This window comes from Cryptomeria japonica, chromosome 10 (genome assembly GCF_030272615.1).
Source record: "Cryptomeria japonica chromosome 10, Sugi_1.0, whole genome shotgun sequence".
Lineage (NCBI taxonomy): Eukaryota > Viridiplantae > Streptophyta > Pinopsida > Cupressales > Cupressaceae > Cryptomeria > Cryptomeria japonica.
This window is the reverse complement of record NC_081414.1, coordinates 625845980-625863282: the sequence shown is the minus strand read 5'-3', so window position 1 is coordinate 625863282 and position 17303 is coordinate 625845980. Positions and strand designations below refer to the sequence as shown.

The 17303-nt window shown below is 35.0% G+C and overlaps 1 protein-coding gene across 1 annotated transcript in view; it reads right to left on the bottom strand.

Annotated features, from left to right (window-relative positions):
* The window catches only part of LOC131036167 (GDSL esterase/lipase At2g42990), a 35163-nt gene extending 20753 nt beyond the window's left edge, over window positions 1-14410 (bottom strand). Inside the window, exons 1-2 of the mRNA XM_057967987.1 lie at window positions 13995-14410; window positions 13803-13858 (exon numbers count right to left, since the gene is read on the bottom strand). Of these exons, the coding sequence (XP_057823970.1) occupies window positions 13803-13858; window positions 13995-14253 (315 nt within the window). The 5' untranslated portion in view covers window positions 14254-14410. The remainder of the gene's footprint in view (window positions 1-13802; window positions 13859-13994) is intronic.
* Between the last annotated feature and the right edge of the window lie 2893 nt (window positions 14411-17303).

The following is a 17303-nucleotide window of genomic DNA, read 5'->3' as shown; positions in this document are numbered from 1 at the left end:
TCATCTACTAGCATGTTTTATATTCTTATTAGTGTGGAGTAGATTAAGATATCACATAACATTAAAATATGTATTAAACAAGTGTTAATAGATTTCCACAATCCATGAAATTAAACTTGTTGTTGCTTCTAGATTAGACCGTGGGTAATCTTTTGAAACAAATAGAGAAGTAGCAACAAGTTTAATGTATTAAACATGTATTCCATCAAGTTCATGAAAGATAGAATGTTAGTCAAAAGGAATTTTAGATTAACAATTTATTTTTATATATAAGTTTGATAGAAAATTTTGATCCAAATCATACTTAATCAAATAATTTATCTTATCTTATAAGCCACTCACATTAAAATTAAAGATGCACTAGAATAATCTTACAACAATTTAGTTTTAAATAAATTCTACATAAATTTATAAGCTATCCTTAATCTTGGGATTGGTATTCTATTATAAACTATAAAAATAAAAATGAAAAAATTAATGAAAAAAACAATAAAAATCCAACAAGTTTGGAATGTATTATCAGAGAAATTATTCATTCTGGCACTGATGTGTGGTGCTACTACTCAAGGGGAGTAGTCATCTTTGAGATTCAGAGGTTTATATCATTGCTTTGGTATTTTTGTCAGATTTCTAGCATTGATGTGAAAGGGGGAGTGATAGTAATGTGAAAAATCATTCTAAACCTTACAGAGATATCATTCATAGGGGGAGAGCTATTGATTGCTGGTTGTCATCCACAGTGGGAGACTTGTTTGGCATCTCTTGGTACTTAGATGTTTTTCACATCTAGTGCTGCCATGAATGCGAAAGGGGGAGATTGGTGGCATTATAGTTGAACTGATTACATGTTGCACTGATGTTTTGTCATTGATGTCAACAATAGTTGTTATGGTTGGTTATCGACAAACAAGTTTTGGTTACCGATAGAAGTTATAGTGTTACCGACAGAAGAGACTATCTGTTGAACACTTCCGGCATGATTGGATCAGTAAAGATGCTCTTTGTCTATGTTTTGATCAGTTGGTATTGGCTTGGTAATCAGATGCTATCATACACTCTAGTAAACCCTTACCGACACTAGTTTAAGGCTTTACCGGTAAAGTTTTCATTGAGGAATTGTGATAGGATGCATAATTGGTGTTGGTGCAACTTCTTCAAGGATTTTAGGATGCTGAAGATGTTCTTTGATTGTACTTCAAATGCTTGCAGACTTTTCTTTAGCGTCGTGCACCTAGAATAGGTCCAGTTCCTATCTAGGTTATGGACTGCTATCATGCTAACGTGTACACTACACGTTACTGGGATGATTGGAGATGATTTATGAATTTTTTATTATTGTTTTGGTATTAAGATGACATCACATATCATTGTAAATGGAATTATGTAATGATATTATTGTAATATCTTTAGGTGGTCGACCTAATCAGTTTAGGCCTTAGGGTTTGTATAAATAAGAGGTAGAAACTCTTTGTAAAGTATTATGGTTATTGGAAAGGTCATGGTCAAGGAATGTAATGTGTGAATATTGTAATATCATTCAGGCAGAGGAGTTAGTCGATCATTGGTGATAAAATTGGATTTAGAAGAGGATTTAGTCCTACGGCACTGAGCTTAACCAGGACTGTAATCAGGTATGGTAGATGCTATTTCCAGCAGTTCACTCTATTGGATTGTTGTCTATTTATCTTGAGATGGTTATAGCCTCTTTATAGTCAATGAGACTCTTTTGTAATGAGCAATATGCTCTAGTTAGTGTGCCTTCCTACAAGCGTAGGCCCCTCTTGTAACACATACTTTCTGGAAAAGTATCATCTGACTGTGGGTAGGATTCCCACCATGGTTTTTCCCTTTTCGTGTTTTCCACATACAAATCATGGTGTTATGTGGTATGGTTTCTTTGCATTGATTATCTGATTAATTGTTAAGTTGTATTGTTTACTGGTATCTGTTCCTACTGGCATTTGTATGTGCTTTACCAGTACTTGATTTGTTTAAGGTTGTATTATGGATTAAAAGTTATAATCTGTTAACAATTGATTCACCCCTCCCCCTCTCAGTTGTTCACCGGTCATCCTAACAAAGTTGCATGGTTGGGTAGATGCGCCCGAGTGGAATAGAGTGTTTCAAGGCCTCACTTGAGAGAATTTGAGGAAGAGAGTGTTTCAAGGCCCGTTAATTACTGTTCTTTGCATAAATAGCTAAGAAAGTACTTCTCATATTTTATCATTCTTCTTATGAATGGGAGATTTGCAATCTATGGTGGAGATAATGGAGCCATGCTTGTGTTCATGCTTCCTCTATGTTTAAGTTTTGGGAAAGTTTGGGTAGGCCTCCTGTGAAAGATTGCTTTTCTCTAATCTATTTGGGCTTTTACTCCAACTTTTATTATCCAAAATTTATGGTTAGAAAAGAATAATAGAATCTTGTAAAGTTTTGAAATTAGGATCTTCCTCATATGGAGGAATATTGTCAGCAAACTTCAAGATACTATTTCAGCAAAGTGTGATATGACTTCTCATGTGGAATCCTGTGATCTGGATATGGTAAAGAACCTTGATTCGGTTGGCAATGAGATAGATTTTTCTTACATGAAGAGACCACAAAAAACTAAATAGAAGATTCATAGAGAGGGGAGATGTCTCCCTCCTCTTAAGGGAGTTTTGAAGATTAATACTAATGGGTCTTCTAGAGGGAATCCTAGATATGTAGGAATTGGTGGCATTGGTAGGAGTAGTGATGGGAGTAATGTGTTCTTTTTCTCCATCTATAAGAGACAACATTATAATAATCTGATGGAGACCCTAGCTATTTTACATGGTGTTGAGAGAGGGTGATCTTTAGGATGGAAAATAGTTATTTATGCGTTTGATTCATAGATTGTGGTTGATATGTTCAATAATCATCAGTTGGATGCGGTTTCTTGACAATTAGCCTTGGTGGATAAATAGATCCTGAATATTTGTGGTTCCTTGGATTATATTTATTTTTTTCATATTCCTAGCGAGAGGAATAAAGTTGTTGATTGCCTCTAAGTGGGCTTTTGAGAGCTTAGAGGGATGGGATGTGGATAACTAGGAGGCTCTTCCTCCTAATTATTTGGAGACATGTTAGGAAATTTAATTAGGGATGATGGAAATGTTGGAATCCAATAACACTGAGAGGGGGGGGGTGAATGAGTGTTATACCAGAATGATCAATTTTAGCCTTATTAAAACGTGTATACACCAATCGGTATACTGGTACATACAGAATTGAAAGAAGTAAAGCAACCAATAATCCAATCACATAAATGAGAATCATAACACATAGAATTATACATGGAAAACCTCAAAGAGGAAAAACCACGGTGGGATTTGTGACCCACAATATCAATCCATTGGCCATATAAAGAGATATTACAAAATATAAGGGGCCTGCACTTGCAGGAACGCTTACAGCCTAGAGCACACTGCTCAATCACAAATGAAGCCTCACTGAAAACATATAAATCCAGACTACAATCTAGAGAAATATTGAACTACAAAGATAGCATCTTCTATGCCAGAATATAGTTCCAGTTTAAGCTCTTTTTGTTTTGATCTGAAAACCTAAACCCTTTACCAGAGTAACCCTTACATAAATATCCTCACATACATAATCTCCCTGATATATTTTGTATTATATCACATTCGCATAGCCATCACCATATCTATATCAAAATTATCTAATCCAAATCACCTATATATCCTATACAACTTATCATGTCTTATGTCGGCTTACAAGGATTATTACAGAAAAAAATTAAATGTTGGCTAGATAACATTAATGCATGAATATCAAAAAAAATTTCTAATGTCGGATCAAGAGATGTCATCCTCCAATACTGATAACCTTATTCTTAACCATGTTGTCCTGCATTGCCCATAAGCAATGAAATTCTTCTATCCTATTGGTGTCAGTGCTGGTTTAGTGTCTGTGAAGTGCCTGTCGGTACACAACTGAACCAAAATAGGAAGCCGAAACAAGATACCATGTTGCCATCAATGACAACATAGTGAGACCAGCCAATTGAGTGTCAGTTGCCAACAATTTCCCCCTTTGGCATTGATGGCAACACTCATGTGAAAAAATGGTCAAGATTTCATCTTTTGGTTTTAACCTACCTGCTACCCCTGACCTGAATAGTCATTAATGCAAAATACTCCATACTCCCATATCTCCATATCTCCCCCTAATGTATACAAATCCTTCTATTGTTTTCACATCTATATCACTCCCCCTTTGACATCAATGCCATCAAAAATTCCAACAAATAATGTCAAAGATCCAAAAGAAACTATACAATGAATATCCCAAAAATATCTTACCGGAGCTTAACAAATTTCAAAATTTCGGGATAAGCCTTCTCCAATAGCTCAAGATAAGTATCCCACCCAGTTTTAAAAGTGTTGGATATAGATACAAGTCCATTTAGTATATGTGCAAATGACTCTTTCTCATTTACCTCTGTCGGTGTGGACTTTCCAACCATATCCCATACATTCTTTCTTATGTACATTGAGTGCATCCAACCCAGGACTCACCAAGCCTCTCAGACTTTTGGCTCTTCTTATGATTTTGTTTCTTTCCTTCTCAAGAACAAAAATTTGGGCCTACAAAATCAAAATTTGACCATCACTGGATGTAGTCAATGAGGTCAATCCATCAAAAGAATTAGCTATATTTGCAATTTTCTCCTAAAATTCTTTTATCTTCTTATTCACATTAACTATAACTATATCTGTGTTACAACATACCCTATAAATATTTGTACATTGCTTTAAAGAATTATCTATCAGTTTTAACTTTTCATCAAGCTTCTTCTTCTTAGATTCAATCATCTGATCAAATGTAGGTCTTTTAGCCTGAGTGAACCTCTCCAGTGCTCGTTGGTTTCAAATATACTGTAAGGATTGAAAATAATTTGAAGTGTGCTTAGTAATTGTCTTAAGCTTACTGGATGGGCTCGCTTCATTGTCAATCTTGCACTCCAGGACTAGTCTGTGTAAAATAGTGATTGACTGATCAATAATCCCTTTATCTATAGATCCCTCTTTCATTAATTTTTGTGCTTCCATCATCATGTGTTCAATAGGACTCATCTCTATTATGTTTTTCTTTACAACCTATGAGGTGTCAATGGACAAGAATGATGGACCAACTACCGGTTCCCTATCAGATTCCCCTTTCTTCCCCTCTGATGATTTATCCTTTATAGCTTCCTCACTTGCACCGGTGGCTTCACCACTTGGTGCAGTCTCTGTAACTGTCAATTCCTCTATAGGAAGTGTAACCTCAACCTGTACATTTGTATCCAGAGGATTGTTATCCTCAATATTAGTATCTTGTACAATATCAACCTTTATACTTTCTATGTTTGACGGTGTCTCAATATCTATCTGTACATTTGTATCTACTGGGGGCTTGATTTCTACTATATTAATGTTCTTCAAAATTGAGGGTGAACTACCCATAAGACCCTTTCCTTTTCCTTCAACCGAGATGTCTGCAATATCCTTCTTTGATTCCGGTGAAGTAAAGAAACCTTTGTTCTCTCCAAAGAACTTAACCCATTCCATTTGAGTCTCTTTTATTATCTCATTTACCCTTCCTAGCATCAAACTTGTTATTCTATGTTTGTTATTAAAGACTTTTCTATCTTCCACCTCAAGTGTCCTATCCAATTCCTCTGGAGTAATAGAAACACAAACAGATAACAATTCTTGAATTTTTATGTGTTTGTCTTATTCCATAGCTAACAGTATTCTAGCATCTAAGATATAATATAATTCAACCGGTATTTGGTTTTTCAATTTATATTAATTCTTTCTTATAAATATCCAAATATAATAATAATGCTTCCTCTACCTCTCTTTGTTCATCATCCTCTAAACAATCATAGTAAAATTGTACATTCTTTAACATTCCATCCTTAGTTATTTCATCTACTAATTTTGAACAAGTTTTAGGTGGAACATTATGAGACTGAATAGTTGTATCAGTGTCATTCTTCTTCTTCCTCTTTGTAGTACTAGATGCAGCTGAAGGTTTTGCCTTTGGTGCTTTCTTTTGTGCTGATATTTTGAATGTAACCTTCCTAACCGGTTGCTTTTTATCTTCTACCTTTGTTTCCCCTGTTTTCTTCCTTATAACCCTCTTGAAAGCCAAGGGTGTGTCATCCTTAGATTCAGACTTAGCTGTAACAGGCTCAATGTGTACTTCTAGATTCTTCCTCTTCCTAACTTTCTCCAAGAAAACATCAATTAATGCTTTGATGTCTTGTCAAACTTTCTCAGCAAAATGGCTTGATTTTCCTTCATGCTTCTCTCTCTTCTTCTGGTTAACTCTGTTTCAACCTCTTGTGTTTTCTGTTTTGCAATACCATAGGGATTCTCTGTCTTATCAATAGGTGCATCAATCAACATTTTTCAATAAGCCTCAAGGATTTGTACATACACTTCACAGCCCATTTCCTCAATCCAAATCTTTCGGGACTTAACTACTTCCATAAGTGTTTCATCTTTCTTTACCATGAATCATATGTCAATTAAATATTTTTCTACAATATCCTTAGGAACCCTTTCCCTAGACTTCATCAATTTCTAGAACCCTTTAAAATATCCCCATACTTTATCATCTCTTTGACTGCCTAAAGTAGCAATTGACTGTTTCAATTGTCTCCCTACCCGGATATCAAATGCCCATTGTCTCTTACCAAAACTGGGAGTATCATTCATGAAAAATAACATTAAATAGACAATTATGTTTCCATACCAGAAGGTTCCTTTCTTTTTACCCTTAATATTTCCTAGGTTTATTAATAACTCATCTAACATCTAATCGCATAGATCCAATTTCACATTCTCTCTCATCATTTTGTATGTAGTGAAAATGCAGGAACTGGAAACATAATTCAGTCAGTTTAACTAAGTTACCTTATACTCGATGATCATGCTACCGAATCTGATGTCTGTGTCGATAATAGTGTTGATTCTCATAGATCTCCTGTCAGATGTCGCACTAGAGATTTTGTTGACATAATCATTCGAAACCTTCTTATCCAGGGATGTTGACCAATTGGTGGTAAACCAATGATAGCCTTGATAGCTTCCTTGCTGATCTTGTAAGGTATATATAACCAGATAAACTCACCATATACTCTACTCAAAACATACCTAATTATATCATATTCAAATTTTGGGATGTCTAGTATGCCGGTAAACCCTAAGTCTTCAATGTGCTTGTATGCCAGTTTGATCTTTCCAAATTCTCCCATTAGCTCGCTCATGTACATGCCCTTTATTTTAGATGTTCCCAAGTCCTCAATGTGACAATGTATGTATTCCCTAACATGTTGAACATAGACAACTCCCTCTAGAACACAGTAAAATGCTCCAACCAAATCTTCCAGGGTAGCCACATGCAGATACCACTTGAAAATTGGCCTGGGGCGGTCCTTCTTAGTGTTGGAAATAAGCCACAATTGGACCGATAATGGACCTGTCCAAGAGGGGCCAATAGCTCAGTGGTAGAGCACTCCAACAGCATATGGGAGGTCCTAGGTTCGAGTCCTAGCTGGTCCATGTCTAAACATGGTATCAAAGCTAGGTCCAGGCTAGGAGCCCCAATCACACGAGAGGTGTGGCTTAAAGGGGTGTGTTGGTGTTGGAAATAAGCCACACCCAGACCGACGATGGACTGGTCCAAGAGGGGCCAGTAGCTCAGTGGTAGAGCACTCCAGCAGCGTATGGAAGGTCCTAGGTTTGAGTCCTAGCTGGTTCATGTCTCAACAATCCTTGACCTCTACAACAGTCGGATTTGCAACAAAGATAGGAATATATGATGATCTCACTTCCATGTTTAAAGATAAATACTTGTTGGTCGCTTCCAATGAAAAACCTTAAGAAATTCTTGCAGTCGCTAGTGAAATCATTCAAAAAGAAATCTTCCTGCTCTGAAATGCCTTTGATCACTCTTAGTTGCTTTTAATCAGTCTAAAATCACTCTGAATACAAGGTGATCAATAATGAAGTGAATTCGACCTTTTATCCTCAAAGAAAAACCCTAATCTTTTATTGACATCAATGATTGCTGGTGAAAAATGTCAAATCTTGAACATAACATATCCATGCCAAATAAGTATCTCCAAGGTCTGGAACATTTTACAAAACTTCTTCCCGGGGCATATGCAACATCTTCATGAATTTTTCCTACCCCTAAAGCATCAACCTCAGTTACCAGATGAGATACCTGTCAGTGCAGGAGCAACCTCCTCTGTCAGATAAGTAACCAGTGCATTTCCATCTAATGATTGTTCTTCAGTCTTCCTAACCCATCTTTGAGTATGATCTTGTCGGATTTCCCTAACCTTCTCTTTCCCTTTCTCATTTGATCCTCCATTACCAACTGATGGATTTCTGCTTCTACAGAATTTAGCAATATGTCCAACCTCAATACATGCATAACATGTAACATTGTTCCTTTCAATTTCTTTGCTAAAACCGGTGAAATTGCTTGACCTGCACTGATTAGCCATATGTCCAAACTTTTCACATGCATAGAATTTAACATTCATTCTATAATCTTTTGTCTTATGACCATACTTATTGCATTTAGAACATTTATCGAGAGCAAAATCAAGGTTTTGATTTGCTCTATTTCTACATTGTCTAGCCACGTGACCAAATCTATTGCAAACAAAACATCTACCACTAAATTTATAAGCATTAAATTGCCTTATTGGTGCCTTATGGTTTTGATCTTCATTAGCAGTACCAGAACTCTATCCTTGTTCAAATCCAAGTCCACTAGAATCTCCAATCTGCCTTTGTCTCTTCAATAACTCATCTAGTTGTGCTGAGCTAATATTGAATTTTTCTTTATACTCACTTGCAGTAGTTAGATCTTCTCTCTGAATTATCATTTGTCTCTCAATCTCTTGTTCATTACTCGAGGATTGTACTAAATCAGCTCTCAACATATCATTCTCATGAGCCAGCCTACCATATTCTTCAAATTTGTTCTTCAGGGATACAACAAGATTTTCTTCCTTTTTATTTTGGTGCTCAATCTCCTTAGACATTCTCATAGTTATAACTTGTATTTCATTTCTCATAACCATGTTCTCCTGACTTAATTTCTAACATTTTTCCTTAAGTGCATCCTTCTCTCCATCATCCTGACTTTGCAAAAGTTCCTTCCTCCTATCTTGAATAGATGATAGCCTCTCTTGTAGGACAGGAATGAATTCTTTAGAAGAATTCAATTCATCTTGTAGCTTAAAGTTCTTCAACCTTTCAGCATCATAGTCTTCAAGTTCCATCTCAAGTTGCTTCTCCAAAATCATGTCCATGGATTCTGGATTCAGGATCTTACTCAAGCTGTTAAACTTCCTTCGAGGCACAAGGCTCTAATACCAATTGTTGGAATCCAATAACACTGAGAGGGAGGGGATGAATTAGTCTTATACCAGAATGATCAATTTTAGCCTTATTAAAACATGCATACACCAACTAGTATACCGGTAGATACAAGATTGAAAGAAGTAAAGCAACCAATAAGTCAATCACATAAATGAGAATCATAACACATAGAATTATACATGGAAAACCTCAAAGAGTAAAAACCACAGAGGGATTTGTGACCCATAATATCAATCCACTGGCCATATGAAGAGATATTACAAAATATAAGGGCTTGCACTTGCAGGAAGACTTACAGCCTGCAGCACACTGCTCAATCACAAATGGAGCCTCATTGACTACATATAAATCCAAACTACAATCCGAAGAAGTGTTCAACCACTAAGATAGCATCTTCTATGCTAGAATACTATTCCGGTTTAAGCTTTGTATGTTCCAGTCTGAAACCCTAAACCCTTTACCGGAATAACCCGTACATAAATATCCTTATATACGTAATCTCTCTGATATATTTCACATTATATCACATTCACATATACATCACCATATCTATATCAAAATGATCTAATCCAACTAGCCTATGTATCATATACAACTTATCATGCCTTATGTCGACTTACAAGGATTATTACAATATCAAATTACATGTCGGCTAGATAACATAAATGCATGAATATCAAAATCAATTTCCGATGCTAGATCAAGAGATTTCAGACTTCAATACCAATAACCTTATTCTTAACCATGTAGGCCTGCATTGCTAGTAACCAAAGAAATCCTTTTATCCTGTCGATGTCGGTGCCGGTGTAGTGTCTGTGAAGTGCTTGCTAGTACACAACTAAATGAAAACATGAAGTTAGAACAAGATACCATGTTGCCATCAATGACAACATAATGAGACCAACCAATTGAGTTTCAGTTGCCAACAAGAAACTTGTAATTGATCCTTTTAGTGGTATTCCTTTGGGAACTTACTGTACTTGCCCTGTTGGGAGGTTGGTGTGGGCCTAAGGCCTTTTTCTCCATATTTATTGGCTTCACTTGAATAAATTTTTACCCCTTTTGTTTAAAAAAAAAGTAAATATTATATAAATAAATAATTGTAACTCTTTCTAATTTTATTTAAAATGAATCCTCTCACTTATCTAAAAGATAATCTTTAGGTACTTGTTGTTGGTGGTATTGATGAGTTGTGACTACTTTTGTCATAGTGATTAGACACTAAAGGGGTCTTACATAGTATAGAATAATGGTTAAGAGATGTGTCAAAGATGGATAACTACTAATATCTAGGCATGTGGTACCTATTCATCTACTAATATCTCTTTCTTTCATTCTAATGATAGTATTTGTTTATTATCCATATTTAGATAAGAATACCTTGTCTTCCTCTATAGTTTTAGTATTTTTTTATATTTAGTCATAAATTGAGATTTTGGGCTATATATCCAATGATAGATGCTTTGATTCTCTTAACATTAGTGAATAGTTGAGATGGAAAGATATTTTAGAAGGGCTTGTATTCTAAAGAGAATAAAAAAGTGGATTAGATGATTCCGAAGTTGATTATAGTTGATGAAAATATTTCATTTTATTGTTATAGGTATATTTAGGTAAGACATATAGCACCAAACAACAAAACATAATTTAACTTATATTTACAAAGTAAATTTTCATGGTGACAAGGGACTTATTTCAATAATTTATCAATCAAAAGAGAATATTCTTGATTCCTACTTAAGAAATTTTAAGTAGAGTAAGGTACCTATTATTACTAGATAATATGGGAGGATTTTGAATAAGGTATAAATACTTCCTTTATGGAAAAATATTATGTGATTATTTAGTCTCAATCTCTAAAGAAAAAAGTAAAGAAAAGAATCACTTACAAAAAACTAATTTAAAATATAGTAGATTTGAAAAAGAAAATAAATTCAAAAAATGTATCAAAATATTTACTACAACCGATACAACCTAACCTTCCCTTCTTGTGAATTTTCAAATCAAAATGAATGGAGGTAGATGTGAATATTAAAGAATCTCTATTAATGACCATTGATCAAATTTTATTTGAGTCACATTCTTCAACACAATATGAAGTAGATGAAGCCACTACAATTTTTAGATAAATGTAAAGAATAGAAATGATCTATTGTTACGCGACAACATATAGGTCATATGATTCTCATATATCATAAGAATAAATCAAAATATACGTTTTTTACATCTTTAATTTAGCTTGGTCTTACCTTTATAACTAGGATATGATATATACTTCTTATTATAAAAGGATAATATTTATAAAAAAAATCACAAAATTTTAATTAAATAAAAATATATAATCACAAGTATAAAAATAAAAATATTATAATAATTATATTAAAAATTATTATTGTTATTATTTTAACATTACTATTATGATATTGAAACTCCCAATCATGGTCTTTTATCCCCAAAATTTAAACTTTCTTCTCTCACCTCACAATGAGTCCCCTGTTAATAGCCCTCCAAATGATGGATACCTTGTTTGCAAGCTCATTGTACACATCTCTAACCCAAATATCCCCTCCTTGCAAGATACCCAACATGCTACTTCGATGTCTAGTACATCCATTAAATCTCTACTCAAGAATTTTTTTGCAAAAGGGGCTCCTTTACTCATCCTCTAAATGCCTCCCCATGCTCTCTCTATTCCAAAGGTGGTTTCGAGCAAGGAGGTTTTGGGTTGCTTTGCATATTATGAAAAAATTGCTCTCCTTGATAGATCCAACTGATTGTGGCCTTCTCTTCCAGCTTTATATTCTTGGATCTCTACACATTGGAACCCTCTAGTTTTAGGTAAGCAAGAGATTTACCCTTACGCTAGGTTTTTTGTGTTATTTTCTTTGATATTAAGGAAGATAAGTATGTTGTTCTCTCTTTTGGCCTCTGAAAATTGGATTCCCATGCTCTTTCCCTCTAGCCTTAGACTTCCTCCTTCAATCTTCTTGTGGATTCTATCAAGGTCTCTCCCAGTTGGGTTAGATTCCATCACCTCCCGCTTCATTTTTTGTGCTCTACTGCCTATGAATCCATTGGCAATAAACTAGGTCGCTTCATCAAAGTTGACCCTAATACCAGTCTCTTCTCGCATATTTTCTTTGTTAGGTTCCTAGTGGATTTAGACCTTTCTAAACCGATCTCACTTAAGGTTGGTGAATTTCTGTGGAGATAGAGCTTGGACTATGACGGCATACTATTTAGATGTAGCTGGTACATTGCAACTTGGCACTTGGTCTCTTCCTCTCTATGTGGTTCTCGACTCCACTCCTCTCCTACTTGGTGGAAATATGTTGAAGGGAGTCATCTTACCATCTTGCTAATGGTCTTGGGCTCAGACATGTCTTCAACTTTGGAGTCCCACTGCCTATTGGCTGCCCCAACTTCTACAGTTCATGGTTGCTTAACCCCTATGACCACTACCCAGTTGCTTCCTATTTCTACAATTGGTGCTACTCATTCCTCAAATCCTCCGGCTCTTGTTGATCCCTCGCATTATGTCGACATGCTTCCAGCTCCATTGAGGTCCCTGTCGACTACAAGATTGATCTCCTCCTTTGTTTGAATTTTCTCTCTAGACTATCAAGTGCCCATGTTGTTCTTGGCAACTCAACTCTCAAACTATATTGGTGCTCGAAAAGGTTCTGCCATCACTTCTCCTCTTGTTTCTCTAGAAAAGAATTCCGCATGGACTTTTGTAAGGTGAAAGAAAAAGAATCATTATCATTGACCCAAAAATCTCAGATTATTTCTTTGGGCTCACTCCTTAGTCCTAATTCTAATGTTTATTTGTGAGTGTTTTGTTTTGTTTCAACTGTCTAGCTTTGTTGTCAAGTTTCTAAGATATAACTGTAATGTTTGTCCTTTGTTTTGACATACCTAATCTGATCTATAATGAGTTGGTACCCTTACCCACTTACATAAAATGAAAACCTTATCATTATGATACTATAAATATAATATACTTATTATATTTAAATTATAATAATTTATATAAATTTAAATTATCATTTTAACTATCAAAGATTAAAAAGAATCTTGACCACATCCTTTAGGATATTGCTGTCTTAAATTCAGCAGAACTTTATCTGTCATAACTAATTCTAAAACTTTCCACATCACCACTAAATCATTAGCCTGAATTCTCTTTCAAAATTATAATCTATTTCAAAATGTCAATAAAAAATTCATACAATTTCGAGGACAAACATTCGAATATATATTTTAAATTATTCTCTAACTACAAATTTTCATTTTACTAAATAATATGGAGTTAAATAGAACATTGAAGGAATTTAAACTAGAAGAGAAAAAATAACGCACAGTAAACGCAGAGGTGAGGTTGTCGTATCCAGTCCCAGCGGAAGCAAAACTTAAGCCTGTGAGAAGGTCTTGGGTGTTCAGATTAGGGTCTAAAAATGGCGGAATTGTTCCTTCACCCCAAGTCCAGAAGCTGCAATCCCAGATTCAATTAATCAAACTTACACAGAAATAAGTAATGGTGAACAAGTTTACCAATAAAATCTGTTGCAAGTTTTCCATTAGAAAAGCGACCATTTTGTTCATCACCCATGAAATCTTGACCATATGGTGGATGGTTGGCCTTAACCCAGGTGGGAATGAAGTTATTGTTGCCTGGATCTACGAGAGAGTCCCCGAATGTGAAGAGAGCTGGGATTTTGCCATTACCATCAATGGTTTCAATGCCTGCACAGAATGAAGGAAGAATACAGAGGAGCAGGAAAATGCAGCCACCATCACTTAAGCGCCTCATGTTTGCTCTATTGCATTGTACTACGTTAACATTGGCTTTTCTTTTAAAAAATAGCCTATGTTGTTTGCGTAGGAGTTCGGTCAAGAAGAAAATAAATGTATTTCAATGTAGTGATAAATAATCTGTAGAATGTTGGTAGAGACACATTTGTTTTCAGTCTCAGCCTGCTCTTATATTTCAACTCTGGTTTGAGTACGCCGCTGTTGCCGCTGTATGGGTTGCGTGTTATAAAGGTTATTTGAGAAATTTATTCTTTGCTTATATGTGGTTACAATTATTGAAATATCGTGGACTCTTCCTTCTCCACTAATTGTCTTGGTGATCGCGTACCGTAAATTATAAATTCGGGCCAACTTTGTTACTATAAAAGGAGTGAAAGTAAATGACCCATCAAATATATTTAAAATGTGTGAAGTGGATGATTGACGAAATATAAGTGACACATTTATAGCAGTTGAATATGTGATAAATTAATTTTGATAAGTTTATTTAGGTTATAATTGAATACATGTTAAAATGGAAATAATATAGGTTTGGGTTTGGTATTTTAAGTTGGTGGGAAGTGCACTAAATGATTTTATGTCATGATAGAGATTTGTAAATTGATAAATTGATGTTACATTATGGGATCAAGAATAAATTTAAGAGTCTAGTTTATGCTAATTTATAAGTATGATCTTATCCTAGTTAATTTTATTTTCTCCTTAGTAAAATTGAATTATAACACTTACACAATACCTATTTAGTTGATAAAATCTAAGGTAAGGAAAACAATGATGGTGCTAAGGAGTACCAAGGGACATGGCTTGAAAGGATTGAACTTTACAACTCCTCTATGCATTAGATGAACATCATGACTAAATATACAACAAAAGTAAAATTAATTTCTTGTTTGGATATTAATGTAGACAAAGGAGTTGTTGTGTTGAATATGAACCATGTTAGAGATAAAATGTGAAAATGATGTCCTATGAAACGATGATAAAATAACCTAGGATGATTTATTTAAATTTATTTCCTATACACACAATTCAAACCTTGTTGGTACTCATGTTCATGACTTATGTTCATGTCCAAGATTTTTGACATGGAATATGAAACATGTATAATATTGTGAGAAGAGATGACAGATACAGTCCTATCCTAGAGAAAAAATCATGTATGATAAATTCAAATGTAAGGAATGCCTTATGAAATATTTTGTGGATGTTTTGAGTGGAGCATGTAGCATAAGAAAGTGTTCTATTAGGTATTGGCTGATTGAGAGAAAAAAAAAGAGCCAAAACTTTATATTAGAAACATACATTAAATTCATCAACACAACGTGGCATAAAATAAGAGGGAAAAATGATTATTTGAATTCAATTTTCTTTGCTAAACTACTAATATGTTGTAGCTTAGGTATATTATTGTCACATAATACTATTGGGATAATATGTAAAATACATGTGCCTATAGATAATTAGAGGACTTCATAAATAGACTCTTTTTTACAATTAATATATTTGATTATGAAACCATTTCATTAAGAATGACATGAAATGCCATTTTATTATAAAACCAAAATCGATATGAATAACCACCTCAAGATAGAAAAAAAAGGATCTAAAATAGAATTATATTTGTTTACTATTATAAACTCCTCTAATTATATTTTTTCAAGATCCTCATTTGAATTAATATTCAAATGATAATGCTAACAACAAATATTCTAAATAGATTTTATACCTCCAACAATAAATGAGGCTACAAATACTATAGCTTCAATTTCAAATGAAGTGTGAAATTTATATTCCAATACTAAGCAAAACCTATCCAAAATCCAATACTAACTTAAACCTCTTCAATGGTATATTATGGCTCCCTAGGCTGACATGACCAAGTTCATAATGAGGTATATTATGCTCGATGGCAGATATGGCAGCATCTTTTCCTATCATTTCACCATTTTAAATCACTTTAGGCATGGTAAAATTATTTATTTTCCTTTATGTCTGGCCTCCTCTCTTGAAAATAGCCTGGAGAATCCTAACAACCCTGTTCTCCATGAGGGACTCATTGTGCTCATCATGGAGTATGCTAAATCCCTTGAAATTGTGCCCCCTCCTTCTAAGAATGGCCATCAGACTGATATCCATGAGGTCTCTGACTCAGAAATGGACTTGGAAGAAACTGGGGTTCCTTTTGATGACCCTGACTATAAACCTACGGAGGAAGGGGAGATGATGGTCACCCCTAGGATGTTTAGGAGCAAGAATCCTCCCAGATTGGTGGCTAGAAAATACAAAACCACCAGTAAACTGATCTCTAAGGCCAAGCCCCTCTCTAAAAAGGAAAATTTGGTGACCAAGGACCATAGTCCAAAGATTATGGAGCAGGGAATTAATTTGGACATCCCTATCAATGTCCAGAAAGAAAAACAGGGGACCATGGCCAACAAAGAGAATAGTGGGAATTAGAGGACTGTTAACTTGATGAATCTGGTTATGGAAGCCACCAGAAGCCAAGAAAGTTGTTGGAAGTGGGTTGAGCGTGAAATTGATACCCTCAAAGTGGAGGTTAAAGAGATTATTGATATCTTCATTGCTTCCCCTGAGCCCAATAAACCTGAGAAACTCATGATTATGACCAAAATGCTCTCCCAGGACGTTGACATTAGCAAAGAAGCCATGAACAATAGTATTGAGGGGCTTGAAAAGATTAATGCCATGGTTGTTGATAACAGATCCTACCATAGTGAAATGGTGAAAGATCTTGGAGGGGAAGATATGGCTATTGGTGACAGCAAAACCACTGGTCCCAGTTCCAAAACCAGAAGCAGAAGCAGTAATAAGGGTACCTCCAGATTCATTATGGAGGAGCTGGAGGAAATCAATAGGATTTCCATCTAGAAGAACAAAGATCTGGTGCTCTCTCTTAATTGAGAGTTTTTTCTTTTGTTTTGTCTTGGTTGTCTGTGTTTTCTTTGTTTTCGTGACTTCTCGGGGATGCTCCCCTATTTTGATGTTGGTCCATGTCTGTTTGGCTGATGGCCGGTTGTTGTAAAAATT